We start from the raw sequence: 19,660 nt of genomic DNA, 5'->3' as shown, positions 1-19,660 counted from the left end.
GTTTACTTGTCGATCGTAATGTCCAGACACTGTCGGCGATTGTTGTTGTTGTTATTGGTTAAATATGTGCGTTCATATGGCCGGCTTGTTACAATTGTAAAAACAAAAGGAAAAACCACTGAGGGTAATCACATACTGGCAGAGAACCAATCTTTGATCCTACCTAGTAAACACAACGCCACCCTCCCGTGTGGTGCCATGTAAACGATCTTAAGCTCACAGTTTTCCCTCCTTAACACATTGAGATGTCTCCTACCCGTACACGGTCCAGACTATTACTATGCAATCCTATTTCCACGATGGCATTATATCCCCTACCACCACAAACGTAACAATATGTGCATGTTTGTGTACGTTTGTCAGAATTATATCACGAGTATTGAGCAATATCAGATTTTTTTTTTTTTTTACATGTCACGTGATGTTGCATTTACAGATGGATCCATTCAATCTGCAAGGAAGACTGCACCTACTTTTATGAAAAGCATAGACCCAGGCCCGCAGGACTCGCCAACTGAAACAAACAAGAGGACTTTTTACAAACACAACAAAACGAAAAATGAATTGTTTGCACGTAAAAATGTTCACCAGGTTCACAAAGGAGAGAAAGATGAATGCCCATACAAATGCAAAATTTGTGGAAAATCTTTTAATCACTCATGCCACCTCAAAATACACATGATAATTCACAATGGTGAACGCCCGTACAAATGCACAAATTGTGGAAAAGCTTTTAATCGATCATCCCACCTAAAAATACACATGACAATTCACAATGAAGAACGCCCATACAAATGCACAAGTTGTGGAAAATCTTTTAAACATTCATCCAACCTGAAATCACACGTACAAATTCACAATGATGAACGCCCATACAAATGCACAAGTTGTGGAAAATCTTTTAATCGATCATCCCACCTAAAAATACACATGACAATTCACAATGAAGAACGCCCATACAAATGCACAAGTTGTGGAAAATCTTTTAAACATTCATGCAACCTGAAATCACACATACAAATTCACAATGATGAACGCCCATACAAATGCACAAGTTGTGGAAAAGATTTTAATCATTCATCCACCCTTAAAAGGCACATGATAATTCGCAATGATGAACGCCCATACAAATGCACAAATTGTGGAAAAGCTTTTAATCGGTCATCCAACCTCAAAACGCACACGAGAGTTCATAACAGAGAATGACTACAAATGCACAGTTTGTAGAAAAAAAAAAAAAAACCTTTGGGGGCCATTTTTCCCCTGCAGAGCAGGGGTTGGCCTTTTTCGGGCACCATGGTCCCCTTTTTGAAGCGATATTTTATGGCCGGATGCCCTTCCTGCCACCAACCCTGTTCGTCAACTCTTGCGACATGGAATTTGTGGAGAATTTGTTTGTTTGAAGAATATTTGTGGAGAATCATTTAATCGGTCATGCCGACTGAAAAACGTGTGGAGATTCACAATGGAGAACAAGCAGAAGTAGAAGGAAAATGTTGTTCCTGGACCACCCCTATTTCTCCGTGCACTTGCATGTAAATTTTTCGCTTGCCCTCATATTCCTTCATTTTCTCTTATCACCTCTATTCCTCCCCTTTTGGTCTTTAATGACCTTTTAACCATTTGGTTAAACTTTTTTGGCAGACCCGTATCGTCATAGCAAAAGAAATATCTTCTTTTAAATTCTCTACAAAAACTTTATCTTTTGACTTAAATAAAATAAAATAAAAAACCACCTTTAGAGGCCATTTTTCCCTGCAAGCGGGGGTTGGCCTTTTTCGGGGACCGTGGGGGACTTAAATAAAAGATAATAAAAACCTTCTTTTCTCCAACCAACATTCAACTATTAATAAACTTAAACAACGATCCTACAAATATTTGTTTATGCATAGGAAATAATTTAATTCTCTTACAACTCTCATCACCATCTAATATATTAACAAAGAAGATTTCCTTTCCATCATTTTACATCATTTCCAGTTAAGACATGCCCAGGGAATTTCCACAGGAAATGGCACACACCCAGCCCTTCTTTTAAAAGGCACCGACCACACAGGCTTTTTAAAACACATACAATGTGAAGGGAAACGCTTTCTGTTTCTGAAAAATTGGGAAAGGGAAACGCTTTCTGCTTCTCTTGAGAATGGACTACTGTGCCAAAATGGAATGGGATAACTTTGCTATTCCTTGGAGTCCTACTACCTGTGTAGAGCTCAACCTTCAGATTGATGAACTAGACTCAAACCTCTTAAAAATGGAGGTGTTTGTTTATTTATTTATTTGATTTTTTTATTTATTATTTATTTATTATAGATAAGACGTGTAAGAGTTAGCAAAGTTTATTTTGATTTTCATCGAGCTTGATTTATACAAATAAAAATATTGTATTAAATTAATACATTTTAATTTTGTCTCACAGCAAATTGTATCTGAGATACGAAATGAAAATACTGCTTTTAACACAACTTGGAATAAATAAATTAAAAATACACCTTTAGAGGCCATTTTTCCCCGCAAAGGGGGGGTTGGCCTTTTTCGGGAACCATGGTTGTTGTTGTTTTTTTTGGGTCCCTTTTTGAAGCAATGTTTTACGGCCGGATGCCCTTCCTGCCGCCAACCCTTTTTGTCGCCTTTTACGACAAACAGGGAATTACCAGTGAACTGGTTCTCAACTTGGAATGAAGTAATTTTTTTGTTTGAAGACATTTTGAACAACCAAGACCCACAGAACGAGTTCTACCTTGATGACCCAGCCAAAGAGTTATACCTTGGAGATCCACAAAATCCTGAAAAAAGAGTTCTCCCATGATGATACTTATTGTGAGTTATCAAAACAAAACCCACTGAACAAGTTCTATCTTGATGAGCCAGAATACAAGTTATACATTGGAGACCCACAAATTTATGAAAATTGGGAAAGGGGAGTTCTCCCTGATGGTTCGCAGTTATACTATGTGAGACTTATCATAGAAACCCTAAAAAATTGGGAAACGGGAGTTCTCCCTGATGGTCCGTAGTTATACTATGTGAGACTCATCACAGAAACCCTAAAAAATTGGGAAAGGGGAGTTCTCCTTGATGGTCCACAGTTATACTTTGTGAGACTTATCACGGAAACCCCCAATATTTCTGAAAATTGTGGTTCTACCTTGGAGACTTGGAAGGATGGTTATATTTTTGGAGACTCGGAATGGGGGTTTTGTGTTGATGACTCAATGTGATACCTATCTTGGAGGCTAAACAGGATTGTGGTTATACCTTGGGAACTTGGAAAGTTGATTTTATTTTGGAGACTCTACCTGTGGGGTCCATCTTGGAGACTCTTTGGATTCGAAAGCAATGAACAATGTTCTTTGTTTCATGATGCTTGATTTAAGCAATATCAAGAAAGTTCGAGGAAGAAAATGCTGGAAAATTCTTTCTTCCCATTTCTACTTCTTCAAACTTTAAAGCCTTGAAAGACATAATTGGAAGAAGAGGGGGAAAAAAAGAAAGAAATACGTATCTAAAAAAAGAAAAGAAAAAAGATTATGTTAGGATTAGGATTTTGAATGTGAGGGTTAGGGTTGACGTTGGGTTGGGCTGAGTTTGGGTTAGGGATGGGGTTGGGTTAGGGTGGGATTTTGAATGTGAGGGTTAGGGATGGGGTTGGGTTCGGGATGGGGTTGGGATTTTGAATGTGAGCGTTAGGGATGGGATGGGTTGGGTTGGGTTAGGGATGGGGTTGGGTTGGGGTTGGGATTTTGAATGTGAGCTGTGATGGTTAGGGATGGGGTTGGATTAGGGTTGGGATTTTGAATGTGAGGGTTAGGGTTAGGGTTGGGTTAGGGATGGGGTTGGGGTAGGGATGGGGTTGGGTTAGGGATGGGGTTGGGTTAGGGATGGGGTTGGGTTGGGGTTTGGTTAGGGTTGGGATTTTGAATGTGAGGGTTGGGGATGGGTTGGGTTTGGGTTGGGGTTGGGATTTTGAATGTGAGGGTGAGGGTGAGGGTTACGGTTAGGGTTGGGTTAGGGATGGGGTTGGTTAGGGTTAGGGTTAGGGTTGGGTTCGGGATGGGGTTGGGTTGGGGATGGGTTGGGTAAGGGATGGGGTTGGGTTCGGGATTGGGTTGGGTTAGGGATGGGGTTGGGTTAGGGTTTGTATATTATTATGACTCACTCTCACACACACAGAATTTAAGCCCCAACTGAAAAGTTGAGGGATTCTGTGTTTGGGGTTCACAGATCTTAAGAACGTATCCCCATTGCATTTTATTATTTATTTATTAGGTTTACTCTCCATGTGTACCCCGGTATCCCGGTGTGTACCCCGGTTTAGAATAGGTACACCGTATCCCTGCGCATCGTAAGAGGCGACTAAGGGTTGGCGTCAGGAAGGGCATCCAGCCATTAAAAAAAAACATTGCCTCAAACAGGGAACCATGATTGTCATGGGGCCCGCAAGGCTAACCCCCGCTCTAGCGGGGAAAATGGCCTCAAAACGATCACTCATATTCATTCATTCATTCATTCATTCATTCACTCCATAAAATGGAGAGGAAACATATTAATTATTACTGCCAGAGTTTTTCTTCTTATTTTTCCGCCCTATTTTGCACCTCCGAAAACTTCATAATTAATGTTCTCAGCAACCGCTGGTCGGATTGACAGGAAATTTTCATCAAATGATCATCTCGGCTCCTAGAATTTTTTAATGCTAATTATGACGTCATAGGTCACGTGGTATGGGCGCCATCTTGTAAAACACATTCAACTTTGCCCCTCTGTATCTCCGAAACCGCTCAATGGAAAAATTTGAAGAATGACTCATTCCAAAGAACTCTTCAATGGGAACAAAAGACATGTGTATCGAGTATATTAGAAATGCTGACGTTAAGAGGTTAGAATCCGTCAAACAAAAAATTCTCCCCCGAAAATGGGATTTTTTTCCCAGTTTCTCAGTTAAAAAAAACACAGAACGCAAAAAATTTCTAAGTCATACGTCACATGTTTCGGCCGCCATCTTGTTTTTCGTGAAAAAACACAAAAACCCCTTTTTCTCCGCAACAGCTTAACGGATCGAGCCCAAACTTGGCATGCATATTCGCACACCCATGACGAACAAAAAAGCCTACGAGCACGATGTCATCTGACACATGGTTTCAGAGTTGTGACGTTTTTAAGCTCAAACTCGAAATGGTATCACCACCATAATTTGTGAAGATATCGAGTGGAAACTTCACACAAATGTGCCTCATGGGGGGATGTTTCAATGTTACTTGAGACGTTTTGATAAGTCACATGGTTTGGCCGCAATAAATAATGGAAGGTAAATTTTAAAAAGCTTCTAACTCTTGAACCATTGCATTGATCGACTTGAACTTTTAATGCAATGTAGATCTCATCAAGCGCAACAAGTGTGCAAAATTGGTGATTGTGATTCCAAGATGATTGGATGTACGGTCTCTAAGCTATGTCTTTATTGTTGAAAGAAGAAGAAACGCACCGTTTTGTCCTTCCAGAACATGATCACCATCACACGATCTCCCGTGGTCATTTGAACCTCAAATAAAATTCCAATTGAAGATTTGTCAATAGGTGAGGTATATTAACAAACGAATAAAACAGATTTGGTCAAATTCTGACTTTTTTTTAACTCGATCGCATTTCACACAAAGTAGTGAGAAACTAAAGAAGAAGAAACCTCGTTTGGCTTCTCAGATAAAATAAATAATTCTGTCTCTGAAATTTCAGGTTAATTTTCTTTTAAAAATCGCTTTTTCTGCAATCAGTGCATGGATTGACGTGTGGATGTGTGGGGTGGGGGGGGGGATATGTGTGTGTGTGTGTGTGTGTGTGTGTGTGTGTGTGTGTGTGTGTGTGTGAGCGTTAGGGATAGGGGGGGGGGTGTGTGGGTGTGGGGTGGGGTGTGTGTATGTGTGGAGGGATGTGCATGTGGGGGGAGGGGTGTTTGTGTGTGGGTGTGGGGGGGGGGGGATGGATATGTGTGTATGTGGGGGGGTTGGGGTGTGCGTGTGAGGAGGGGGGATTGGATGTGTGTATGTGTGGAGGGGTGTGCGTGTGGGGGGGGGGGGGGGGAGATGTGTGTGGGGGGGGGGGATGTGTGTGTGTGGGGGGGGGGGGATGTGTGTGTGTGGGGGTGGTGGGGGGATGTGTGTGTGCGTGGGGGGGGGGAGGGATGTGTTTGTGTGTGCGTGGGGGGGGGGAGGGATGTGTTTGTGTGTGTGTGTGTGGGGTGGGGTGGGGGGTTCTGGGGATGTGTGTTTGTGTGTGTATGCATGTGGGGATGTGTTTGTGTGTGGGTGTGTGGGGGGGGCGGGGTGTGGATATGTGTGTGTGGGGGGGGGGGGGTTGGGTTGCGCATATGGATGGGGGCGCGGCAGGTGTGTGTGTGTGTGGGGGGGGGGAGGGGTGTGTTTGTGTGTGCGTGGGGGGGGAGGGATGTGTTTGTGTGTACGTGGGGGGGGGGGAGGGATGTGTTTGTGTTTGTGTGTGTGTGTGGGGTGGGGGGTTCTGGGGATGTGTGTATGCATGTGGGGATGTGTTTGTGTGTGGGTGTGTGGGGGGGCGGGGTGTGGATATGTGTGTGTGGGGGGGGGGGGGTTGGGTTGCGCGTATGGATGGGGGGGGGCAGGTGTGTGTGTGTGTGTGTGTGTGTGTGTGTGTGTGTGTGTGTGTGTGTGTGTGTGTGTGTGTGTGTGTGTGTGTGGAGGGATGTAGGGGGAGGGGTGTAGGGGTGTTTGTGTGTGGGTGTTGGGAGGTGGATATGTGTGTATGTGGAGGGGGGGGGGTGTGTGAGGAGGGGGGATTGTGTGTGTGTGTGTGTGTGTGTGTGTGTGTGTGTGTGTGTGTGTGTGTGTGTGTGTGTGTGGGGGGGGGGGATGTGGGTGTGTGTGTGTGTGCATTCATCGCCACCTGGGTCGCCCGGTTCGGCACCCCCTCGGACATCTCGTCCGACCGCGGCCCCCAGTTCACCTCGGATCTCTGGGGGGCGGTCGTGCGGGGGCTCGGGGTCTAGCTGCACCGAACCACGGCCTACCGCCCCCAGGCCAACAGCCTGTGCAAGCGGTTCCACTGCTCGTTGAAGGCCGCGCTCCGGGCCACCCTCCGTGACGGCGGCTGGGTCGACAGGCTCCCCTGGGTCCTGTTTGGCCTCCGGACAGTGCCCAAGGACGACCTGCGCGCATCCGCAGCGGAGTTGGTCTTCGGACAACCGCTGCGGGTGCCGGGCGAGTTCCTCCCCGATCCCACGTCACCATGGTCCGCGGCGCAGGAGCGCACCGCGCTGCAGGAGACAGCCCGGAGGTTCGCCCCGGGGCCGACGGCGCACCACGGGCACCCACCTACGCACGTTGCCCCGGAGCTTCGCACCGCGGAATACGTCTTCGTCTGGCACGACGCCCACCGGACACCACTGCGGCCCCCGTACGACGGGCCTTTCCGCGTGCTGGAGACCGGGGCGAAGCACTTCACCTTGGACATCGGCGGTACTCCCGACCGCGTCTCGGTGGATCGCCTCAAGCCGGCCCACCTCGACGTGGACCACCCCACCGTCGGTGGCTCGGCCCCCGCGTCGGGGCCGCCCCCCTGTGGGCGGACCCCCGGCACCGCCCAGTACCGCTGGGACGCCGCCCCCCGGTCCTGCACCCATCCCGGGTGCAGCCGGAGGCATCCCGGCTGGCATCCCTGCACCCCAGACGCCGCCGGTCGCCAGAGGGCGCTTCGACCGGGTCATCCGTTTGCCCCGCAAACTGGCCCTCCAGGTGCGCGGGAATTCTGGGGGGGCGCGTGTGGCGGACACGAAAGCTCACTGGCGTGAGGGCATCATTCCACGCACCAAGTGGGCGGCGGCCTTGCCCTAGAGGTAGGCGTGGCCGCGGGATATACACCGGGTGCGCAGCCCGGAGCGCGCCAGTGCTACAGTGACCTCTTTTAATAAAGACACTTAAACTTACCGCGTTGTCCGCTTCCTTCTTATTTTTCAAGTAAGCGCGCATAGCACCGCGCTTCACTCTCAACTTTCTCTCTCAACGTAGGATTTCGTATCAAAGACAAATTATACAACATTTCTCTGTCTGTTTCATGTTTTTCATCCAATGTCGTGGTATTCCCATAAGCAATATCATGCTTCATACACACTTCATCAACCCTATTTATAGGTTTAGACCAAGGTATGGGATTGTCAGCCTCATCTAATCTTTTATCCAAGTTTGTTCCTGGACCACAGAAAGAATACCCTGGAAGGTGTAATTCCCCTGGAATTCCAGTTGTTGTAAATTTGCTCCCTGACAAAAACTTTTGTATATCTCCCCCACTTTTATGCTTAGAAATGAATTGACACTTTTTAGAACCACACACTAAACATATCCCCTTTTCATAAACTCTATTATTTTTACCTTTAACATATGATGTATTTTTCGTATTAGTTTTCTTTTTACACTCAACACAATAACTCATTTATTTATCAGAAATGTTTCGACAGAGTGCCAAAGCCTTTTGGGTTTTCAACATATACATTTCTGTCTTGATTTTTAAAACATAAAGAATCCTTAGGAATGCCTTCACTCTCTCCTCCATTTATTTACAAATAAAACTAACTAAAATCAATAACCCCAACATCATCAACTATATGACCTTTCTCTTCTTCATGTATATCTTATCCCTGAACTCCTCTCAGCCATTTTTGAAAGCCATATCTTCCCAAGAGTCATTCATTCTTTATTTTCCTCTTCGGTGCGTTGAGATTGATTTATTTGCCGTAATACATTCAATCTTTTATTAACCTCACTGATGTCCATCTTTTTGTATTTTTCCTCCATCTCTCTTTCCTCCCTTTCCTCCCTCTCCTTTTTTTCCCTTTCCTCCTTCTCCTTTTTCTCCCTTTCCTCCTTCTCCTTTTTCTCCCTTTCCTCCTCCTTTTTCTCCCTTTCCTCCTTCTCCTTTTTCTCCCTTTCCTCCTTCTGCTTTTTCTCCCTTCCTCCTCCTTTTTCTCCCTTTCATCCCTCTCCTCCTTCTCCTTTTTCTCACTTTCATCCCTCTCCTTTTTCTCTCTTTCTTCCCTCTCTTCGACTCCTCCCTCATCCCGAGCTACCCTTGAGTTTGAGCCCCAAAGAATATCAAAATTATATTGATCTGGATTTTGAGATATTCTTGTATCTATAATTATTTTTCTCATAATAGGATACCAATAAGATTTGTTGATGATTTCTAAAAGTTTTATATTTCATAACTTTGAGAAGTTCATTTTTATTTAATATTTTAATCAAGTCTCTATTTGTGGGTTCAGCAATATCAGTACAAGGCCAGTTCTTAATTACAAAATTTCCATGTATATGTTCCAATTCATAAGGTATGTAAAACCGAGCACCCTTTTGTTGTAGGTATCCCTGAATACAAAAATTATAATTCTCTTGTAGTCTTCTTCCTGCCATTTATGTATCAGAAATATATGTGAGATTAATATTATGACATGTAATACCACCCCATCTTCCCACTACCAAATCGGTTTGTATTCCTCGGCTTTCTATCTTCATCTCATTACCTTCCTTCTTTGTCATACAAACCATCGCCATGCTATCATATATTTTTTTATTTCCTAACTCATATATTTGTTGTTTGCTAATTGTACTTCCACGTAACTCCTTATCCTCACCAAGCGGATAATATTCTTCTTTACGAGACTGATTAAAATCATGTCGGTCTTCAAAGTTTATTGAAAAAAACCAATTATACCCTAAATCAGGCATATCATACCCCCACTTATCTATTAGCATATTAACTATATCTCCTTAATAAAATTCAATTGTAAGCAGATAGTTAAATTTAATGAGGAAAGGTGTATGGTCTGTATAACCAGGTGTTGTGGTTGTACATTTTACTTGTTTTACAAAACGTGCTTTTTTTCTTTTGGAATATATATTGCGATAAATCACTTAATCTCACCAAGTCATTCACGTCAGTCGGACCCGGATAATTGATTAATTTATAAGTATTCTTCATATTAATTTTTTTACTTATACTATATTTTTGTCGTTCAGCCTGTGCCTTTGTATAATAATTTTATAAATCAATATCCTGAGGGGATTCTCCAAAGATAGAACCATCTTTTCCAACATAAGTCATTTATATTAGATTTAAAATGACATCATAAAAATGTTCAATATTGTTGAGTTGAAATAATACATGTAAACATAATTGACCACAATATTTAGAATTAATTTCTTGAACTTGAAATGTTTGATAAACACCATTATGTAAGAATTGTATTACTTCAACAGGTGGTGGCATACCATAACTATCAAAATAATATTTATCCTGACTATTATGAATACAAACCCAATGAGAACCATTCTGTGTGTCTAAATTCATAATAATATTCTTTATATTCCTGGGCAACTTTGTTAATTCATCTCTCATACAAATAACGAGATTATCAATTTTTAGTTTTTTTACAATACTTAGGAAGTTCAATATTTGACGTTGTATTCTTTCCAAATTGTTTAAACCATTTTTCCATCTTTTTATGAGAAAGATACAATCCATTACCCCGTTTAGTTAGTTTAACACCCGCTTGAGCGATAGAGGAAGGCATATCTCCAACCAACAATCTAGCTTTATCAGGTAGACTTTCAAGTTTTTGAGCAAAATCCACAATTGCACCACTTCCACTAATTTGTTTCTCCAACTCCTTGTTATGTCTTTCCAATTCTTTTTGAGTTTGAAGTTGTGCCTTCCTTTCGTTAGAGGTTTTTACCGCTGCTGAAATACCACCCGTCAATGCTCCTGCCACACTTGAACCAGAAAATAAAGGAATTAGAAACGGGAGAAATCCTCCACTCGTTTCCCTTGTTGAATATTTCTTCAACATAGATTTTGTCATTTTAATTTTAAGTGAACCAGCATCATTTAGTGTTTTTACCTGCTCTCTTGTGAGTAAAACATCAATTCTTACTGCTCCTTTTCTTTGAATTGTATTAACATTAATAATACAAGGCTTTTGATTTTGAATACAAGATGTTAATTTATTAAGATTGATTTGATTAGCATATACCCCAGTTGGTTCTTTCCTACTCATTTATTTATTAGAAAAAATCTATGTGATATTAATCATAACACCATTAGGCCGAAAAAAATATATTGCTGGTCTCTGGTCAGACCAAAGTTCCAGAATTGATGCGGTGATGTGGTTTTTTTTCTTTTCTTTTTGGAAAAGCATGGATTGCACATATAGAAGTGTTTTTTGTGTCCTCATGCCTTGCGGTCCTCCTCATCTGCTGTGGTGCCGTCCAGAGAGAAATTAAAGACAGCCAATGGGACTTGTCGGCCTTTTTGTATATAATGAACACAAGCTTAAGTTATTTTAAAATGTATTTATTCTGAAAAATCATTAAGTTCTTCAAGCATATTATGGACTGCCATTTCGTTCTCGAAATCGCCTCGAAGTACCATCAAACTTTCCTATGCGTCGATCGCGTCAACACTGCGCATGCGCAAGTGGTCTAACAGGCCGATGGTCTCCCACGATCTCTTCTCCCAGTCCACCAGATTATCACAGACACCTACAAATTCATGACAAACGAGATAGGATCCAGGCCTAACTAACGAGTAAATATCTGTAATAAAAAATATCCTCAAGAAAGCCTTCGAAATACATCTTAAAACAAATCTACATTTATCAATGTTTATCACAACTAAAAACTCTGATGACGCTTTCAAAGGACGTATTAAAATAAGAGTCTTTAACTTCAAACCTGTTGAACCAAAGTCTATAGTTGATGCTGTAGAAATAGTCAAACCTGCTGTTCAAACGTTGATTGAAAAAACACTAAAAGAAATGAAATCATTTAAATTTTATATGGGAGTAAAATTAGAAATGTCAAAAGATGGAGGAGTTATCGATACACCATACATGAGAACTGAGCCATACTTTATATTGTTGTGGATATGAGGATTGTATTTTTTTGATTGTGTGTATTGTAGTGGTAAATTGTTGTGTAACATGGTTGGATATGGCCCCTCCTGCCTCCGGAGTTGTGTAAAGGTAAAAAGGGCGTCCCGGTAGTTAATTCCATGCAACACCACATTGAGGGACATTATAAAACCCTTGTTCAGTAGTTTATATCTTATTATGTGTTTTAGAGTAAGGCCTTGTCTTCCATTAGAATGACACTCCATTGCACCAAGTTAAAGAGATAGATTCCCTTCATTCCCATTCCCAAAACCTCCATTTTCCCTTTCGTCATTGCCAAGCCTCGATTGCCAATTACATCCCATTCCCAAAACCTCCATTTCCCCTTTCGTCATTGCCAAGCCTCGATTGTCAATTACATCCCCTCCAAAGCCGCCATTGGCCACGAGGCAGGGTTGGGGAAGAAAGGCGGGGTCCCACCTCGTCATAGAGGGGAGGAGTGAGTCAGCCCCACTCAACCAACCACGAACAAGGGGTTGGACTTGGAGAGAAAGATCAAGGAGGTTCGCGAAGGTTGAGGGGCGGGGCCTATATAACCCGCAGCGGGACGTTCCCTGAGAAGAGAAGTGAGAGGAAGTGAATATGAGCTGAGCTGCGTGGAGAGGTACACGACAAAGAAAGGGTCCAAGAGAGAGCTGGGTTGGGAGGTCCAAGAGAGAGAAAGAAGATACACCAGAGATACGGCAGATGAGTCCAGCCCCGTTTCAACCAGCCGCGTGAAGCCCTGACGGGGCAGCGAGTGACCCTGCCGGCGTGCGCTGTAAAGCCGAATACAAGGAGCTGCCGGCGTGCGCTGTAAAGCCGAATACAAGGAGCTGCCGGCTCCTCGCTTCCCGCCCGGAGTGGACCTGCTCGCTGTGCCCTGTGATCCCACCTGCTCATCCTTTCCAGCCATTCCTGCCTGCATGTTCCATCCATTTGCGTACGTGAGTTTGTTCTGTTCGTGCTGTCCTGGGTAGTAAACTAAGTCTGTATAAGCTAGTAATTTTCACTGTGTCACCTGCGTCTCATGTCCCCTGTAAATAATCGTGACTGCTCTTTTTGCTTATGTGTGTGTAAATAATAAACCCCGTTACTCTTCTGTACGTCTTCTTCTTCCTCTTTGCATTCGTCGTCTTAGTCTTTTCCACATTGAATATCTGTGGCGCAATACGGCCAACGTTTGGGTGAATCGGATTTAGTCGGGGAACAACTGTTCGGCCGCGGTACCTCCGCTTGGTAAATAACATCTAATCCGCGGACCGTAACAATATCATCATATCAAGATTTTAAAACAACGGGAGTCTATGATGAACTTATTAAACAAGAGCAAGATGTGGATAATTCAATCGTAGGAAGTGGATTCAATATAGGAAAAAATATTTTCATTGACATTCATATTCTTAAATCAGATCCTCTAAAAGCTTCTTCTTACATTGATTTACCTCGTGTTATCAAAAATAGAAAAGCAGTTATCAATATCAAAAATAAAGACAATAAATGTTTTCTCTGGTCTATTCTTGCACATCTACATCCACAAGATAGTCATGTTGAAAGATTATCTCATAAAAAATATGAGAATACGTTGAATACAAAAGATCTAAATTTTCCAATGACATTAAATGATATTCCTAAATTTGAAAAGATGAATAATTTATCAGTTAATGTTTACGGTCTAACAGAAACAAACAACGTTCTGGTTTCAAAACTTTCAGAAAATTATAAAAAAGATCAAACTCATATGAATCTTCTATATTTTAATTCAGAGGAAAATTCACATTATACATACATCAAAGATATTACAAAATTAATAAAACCACAAGTATGTAAAAGAACAAATAAAATATATATTTGTATGCGTTGTCTTAACTTCTTCCATACACAAGAAAGATTAGATAAACATTCAAATTATTGTGGTGATCATAAATCAACGGTAATCAATATGCCTAAAGAAGGCTCAAAGATGTCATTCAAAGATGAAAAGAAAACGATAAAACATCCATTTGTTATATATGCTGATTTTGAAAGTATTCTAGAAAAAATAGATACTGCTTCTCCAGATCCAAAACAATCATACACAAATAAATATCAAAAACATACTCCTTGTGGTTTTTGTTATTATATCAAACCATCCGTTGGTGATGAATATAACAAGGTAGAGGAGTATAGAGGCTCAAATGCCCCAGAGGAGTTTGTGAAACGACTAGAAAAAGACTGTGTTCGATTAACCAAGATGAGAGAAACCAATAAACCAATGTCCTTGACGAGTGAAGAGAAAAGGGAATTTAGAAAAAAACAGTCTGTCATATTTGTGAGGAAAAAATTGGTGAAGGCCTAAAGGTTAGAGATCATTGTCATCTCACTGGTAAATATAGAGGTCCGGCTCATCAAAGTTGTAATATTAATTATAAACTCCCCTCTTTCATTCCTGTCTTTCTTCATAACAACGCTCATTATGATATGCATCTATTTATTAATGAACTTTCAAAAACATCTGGAGACATTTCAGCAATTCCAAACACAGATCAGAAATACATTTCATTCACAAAAACAATTCATACATCTCCTATAATTCAGATCAGATTTCTTGATACATTTAAATTCATGGCAAGTCCATTGGCCAACTTGGTTCAAAATCTAAAAGAGTTTCCATGTCTTTCAGAGTATTTTTCAGATAAAGATTTACTAACACAAAAGGGAATTTACCCCTATGATTATATGGACTCATTTGAGAGATTCAATGAAACACAACTTCCTTCAAAATAAAATTTCTATAATAAATTTAATAATAGTCATATATCTGATAAAGATTATGTACATTCACAAAATGTTTGGGAAAAATACAACATCAAGAATCTTGGTGAGTATCATGATTTGTATCTCAACACTGATGTGCTTTTATTGGCTGATGTATTTGAGGCTTTTAAATCTGTTTGTCGCACTGGATATTGATTGGAACCTGCTCACGACTACACAGCACCTGGATTAGCTTGGAGCGTGATGTTGAAAATGACAAAACAACATTTGGATTTGATAACCGATGTTGATATGCTTTTGATGATTGAAAAGGCAAAAAGAGGTGGAATTTCACAAGTCTGCTTGAGTAGATACGCAAAAGCATATAACAAATATCTTCCAAATTATGATTTCATCGAAAAAGAGTTCTTACTTGATGTACTATGACGCAAACAACTTGTATGGCTGGGCAATGTCTCAAGCTCTTCCTTATGGTAAACTAAGATGGGTAAAGGAAAAGGACCATAAAAAGGTTTTACAAGATGTATGTACCTCTACACAAAAATAATTGGATGATTCTAAAGTCGGTTATTATTTTGAGGTCGATTTTAAATATCCAGAAGAACTTCATAATAAGCATAAAGATCTGCCATTTGCTTGTGAGAAAGAAAGTCCAAAGAAAGAATGGTGGAGTGATTATCAACAATCCTTTGATTTAAAAGGTGAATCAACAGAAAAATTACTTACTACATTATATAAAAAGAAAAATTATGTTCTACACCAAATAAATTTGCGACAATATTTATCAGAAGGTCTAAGAGTGGAGAAGATAGGGTTCTAAAGTTCAATCAAAGTCATTGGCTAAAGGAGTACATTGATTTTAATACACAAAGAAGAACAGAATCAAAAATAGATTTTGAGAAGGACTTTTATAAATTGATGAATAATGCGGTCTTTGGTAAGACTATGGAGAATGTAATGTAAAATTAATTAACAGACCGAGTTTTGTTAGAACTGAGGTCTTCACTGAGAACTTTTGTGCGATCCATTTGGTTAAAGAGAGTATTGAAATGGATAAACCTATTTATATTGGAACATCAATTCTTGATTTATCAAAATCATTAATATATGATTACATTTACAATAACTTAAGGAAGAAATATCAAAATGATGTTAATCTACTTTATATGGATACAGATAGTTTTATTTTGAAAATTAATACTGACGATGTTTATTCAGACATGAAAGAGGACATTAATATCTATGACACTAGTAATTATAGTACAGAGAGTGAGTTGTTCTCTTCTAAAAATAAAAAGGTGATAGGAAAGTTCAAGGATGAATTGGGAGGAAGTGTTGTGAGTGAATTTGTGGGATTGAGGTCAAAGGCCTATGCTTATAAATACATTGTGAATAACGTTGAAAAGACTAATAAGAAGTTAAAAGGTGTAAAGAAAAATGTTATTGAAGAAACAATAAACATTGAAAATTATTATAATTGTTTAACAACAAAGAAAGAAGAGTTTAGAAAGATTAATTCAATAAGAAGTTATAAACATCAATTATATTCAGAAGAGGTGAATAATAAAGCATTGGGGGCTTTTGATGATAAGAGGTTTATTTTAGAAAATGGAATTGATAGTCTCCCTTATGGTTATAAGTGTTAAAATATATATGTGATAAAATAAAAAGGGGGTTAGGGATTTTAACGGGCTACCACCACCTTTTTTATGAATATATACATGATAGAACCAAGCATTAACCAGACTAAAGAGTGGAGGTGTAATCAACCTTGGTATATAAATGGAAAACATAATGAATGTGAAAAATATCAAATAAGACTTATTGAAAAGGCAACTGGTAAAAAAAGTTCACAAAACAAGTAAGAGAATTAATTTAAATACCGGTGAGTTGGGTGAAAAAGATGAAAATCTTTTTGAGTGGACGGAAAACTTTGATGGTTGTCAGGAAAATATATACTTTAATTTAAAAATGCTGTGTGGCACTGGAGGCGCTCAAACAAGAACATTGAGGGGAGGTTTACCATTTTATTTTAGCTCAGTTAAAATATCTTGATAAAGAACCAAACTCAAACATCTTCTTTGTTAATATATTAGATGGTAATGGGAGTGGTAAGAGATTTAAGTTATTTCTTACGCAGAGACAAATATTTGTAGGATCGTTGTTTGAGTGGTCTACGAGACAACAATGATCATTGATAGTAAGATGAATAAGAGTAAAAGGTCCACAGGACCGAGGGGGGCAGGAATAGAGGTGTTTAGGGGAAATGAAGAAAAGTGAGGGTGAGAGGAAAATTTGCATGTAAGTGAATGGGGAAATGAGGGTGGTCCAGAAACAACATTTTTCCTCTACTGGTGACCTGGAGTGTGGCTCCTACCGAGTGATAAAGTTATTGGAGCATGGAATGAAGGTATTGGAAAGGGTGTTGGAGAGGAGGATAAGGAAGAAGGTGAAGATCGACGAAATGCAGTTTGGATTTATGCCAGGAAGAGGAATGACAGACGCGCTTTTTATTGTGAGGCAGTTGCAGGAGAAGTACATGGAGAAGAGGAAGAAGTTGTTTCTTGGGTTTGTTGATCTGGAGAAAGCATTCGATAGGGTTCCACGCAAAGTATTGACATGGGCATTGAGGAAGTTAGGAGTGGAGGAATGGTTGATCAGAGTAGTGATGGCAATGTACAAAAGAGCACGCACAGCTGTAAGGACGAAGGACGGGAACAGTGGTGAGTTTGAGGTGAAGGTGGGAGTGCATCAGGGGTCAGTACGAAGTCAACTACTATTTGTAGCTGTGATGGAGGTGCTGGCTCAGAACATAAAGGAGGGTTTACCGTGGGAGTTGTGTGCCGATGTTCTCGTGTTGATTGCAGAAAGTATGGATGGACTGAAGGAGAAGGTGAACAAGTGGAAGGAATGTATGGAGACAAAAGGTCTGTAGGTGAATATCGGAAAGACGAAGGTGATGTCAAGTGTTAAAGCATGTGGTGAGGTGGAAAGAACTGGGAAGTGGCCATGTGCTGGCTGCAGGAAGGGTGTCGGAGTGAACTCCATTCAATGTACACTGTGTGCTGAGTGGGTTCATCAAAAATGTAGTGGTCTGAGAGGGTCATTAACCAGTGTGGCAGCCACATTCAAATGTAAGGTGTGCACAGGGAGCTGCAGATGGAGGAAATGTTGAGTTGGATCTTGGAGACGGCGTGAAGCTGGAAGGTGTGAAAACATTTTGCCACCTCGGAGACATGCTGAATGGAGAAGGTGGATCAGACTCTGCAACGGTTGCTGGAGTGAGATGTGCATGGAAGAAGTTTCAGGAACTGAGTGGCATGCTGATGAGGAGGGGAGTGTCGTTGAAGCTGAAAGGAAAGGTGTATGCTGCATGTGGGAAAAGTGTTATGATTTATGGGAGTGAGACATGGCTAATGAACGTAGAGCAGCAACAAAAGGTGGAAATGCGAATGGTTCGGTGGATGTGTGGAGTATCGTTGAGAGAGAGGAAGACAAATGATGAATTGCGAAAGATGATGGGAATAGAGCCTGTGATTGATGCTGTGAAGAGCAACAGGTTGAGATGGTTTGGTCATGTGTTGAGGAAGGATGAAAGTGACTGGTTGAGAAGAGTGATGGAAATGAATGTAGAAGGAAGTAGAGGACAGGGAAGACCGAGAAAGACTTGGCAAAAGATGGTGGAAGAAGAAATGCGGGCAAGGGGGTTAACAAGGAGAGATGCAGAAAATAGGGCAAAATGGAGAAGATTGTCATGGGGACCGCAAGGCTCACCCCCGCTCTCACCGGGAAAATGGCCTTAAAATGCATGTTGTTGTTGATGTTGGGTTGTGGTGGTGAAATTCCACTGAAGATGTGGTCAGGTTGGAAGCATCTCTTAACATCGAGGCAGTTTATACAGAATGTAATGCTTTGATATCATAATGTTTTCACATGACGCCATTCCTGAGGGAAATGTTTTATTTTCTCTCCAAGAAAGATTTAACATAAAAATGTTTAAAAAAAAAAAGATTTCTCTTGATTTTAATGCAATATTTTTTAAAATCTATTTTAGGAGTATGAAAACAGCTATGCATGTGACACAAAACTGCCTGCATTTGAAAAAAGTTACTTTTCCAGATTTATTTGTGAAAGCGGAAGTGAAAACTGAGCACGACATTGATGTTCACCTGGATCGACCCGAACCAAATGATGCTAAAGCTTCTTTACTCAACAACCATCCCCATGAAGGTTTCTGTCAATGAATGTCTGTACATTTTGTTTTCAGCAGTTTGATGATGAACTCTGGTGTAAAGAAAAAAAAACACGATGTTATGTTTTAATTGCTTTGAGAAAGAACCACATGGTAAATCAATTTCTCAAACATCAATTATCCCCTTCATTATTAAATAAAATATTTAAACAACAATAATTAATATACCTTGAATGAAATGAATGAATGATCGTTTTCAGGCCATTTTCCCTGCGAGAGCAGGGGTTAGCCTTGCGAGCCCCATGACAATCATGGTTCCCTGTTTGAGGCAATGTTTTTATGGCCGGATGCCCTTCCTGACGCCAACCCTTGGTCATGCTCTTACGATGCGCAGGGAAACGGTGTACCTATTCTAAATCGGGGTACACACCGTGATCATTCATCCCAGCAAGCTGGTACTCAATTTGCCGACCTCGGAAGGATGACAGGCTGAGTCAACCCCCCTGGCGTTAATTCAGCAATCGACCGGGATTCAAACCCAGGATCCTTGGATCCCAAGCCAGCACCCTAACCGCGAAGCCAACACCAGGCTAATAATTAATATACCTTGTTGTATCCTATTATCCTCTATTTGTGCAATCATCAATTCTGAGGTTTTCATTTGACACCTGTTATTATAGACCCCAATGGACTTTGTCCAAGACGGGGGTTTATGGATTGGGTCTCGTCCGTCCGTCCATAACCATATCTCGGAGATGTCTGGA

The 19,660-nt window shown here is 41.0% G+C and overlaps 1 protein-coding gene across 1 annotated transcript in view; it reads left to right on the top strand.

Annotated features, from left to right (window-relative positions):
- The first annotated feature begins 442 nt into the window (after positions 1-442).
- Positions 443-19,660, top strand: part of LOC144892150 (uncharacterized) — a 95,120-nt gene continuing 75,902 nt past the window's right edge. Inside the window, exon 1 of the mRNA XM_078777385.1 lies at positions 443-1,178. Within this exon, the coding sequence (XP_078633511.1) occupies positions 478-1,178 (701 nt within the window). The 5' untranslated portion in view covers positions 443-477. The remainder of the gene's footprint in view (positions 1,179-19,660) is intronic.

The sequence above is a fragment of the Myxine glutinosa genome, chromosome 5 (assembly GCF_964187855.1).
Source record: "Myxine glutinosa chromosome 5, kmMyxGlut1.1, whole genome shotgun sequence".
Taxonomy (NCBI): domain Eukaryota; kingdom Metazoa; phylum Chordata; class Myxini; order Myxiniformes; family Myxinidae; genus Myxine; species Myxine glutinosa.
The sequence above is the reverse complement of the archived record's forward strand: the minus strand, read 5'-3'. Positions and strand labels throughout refer to the sequence as shown.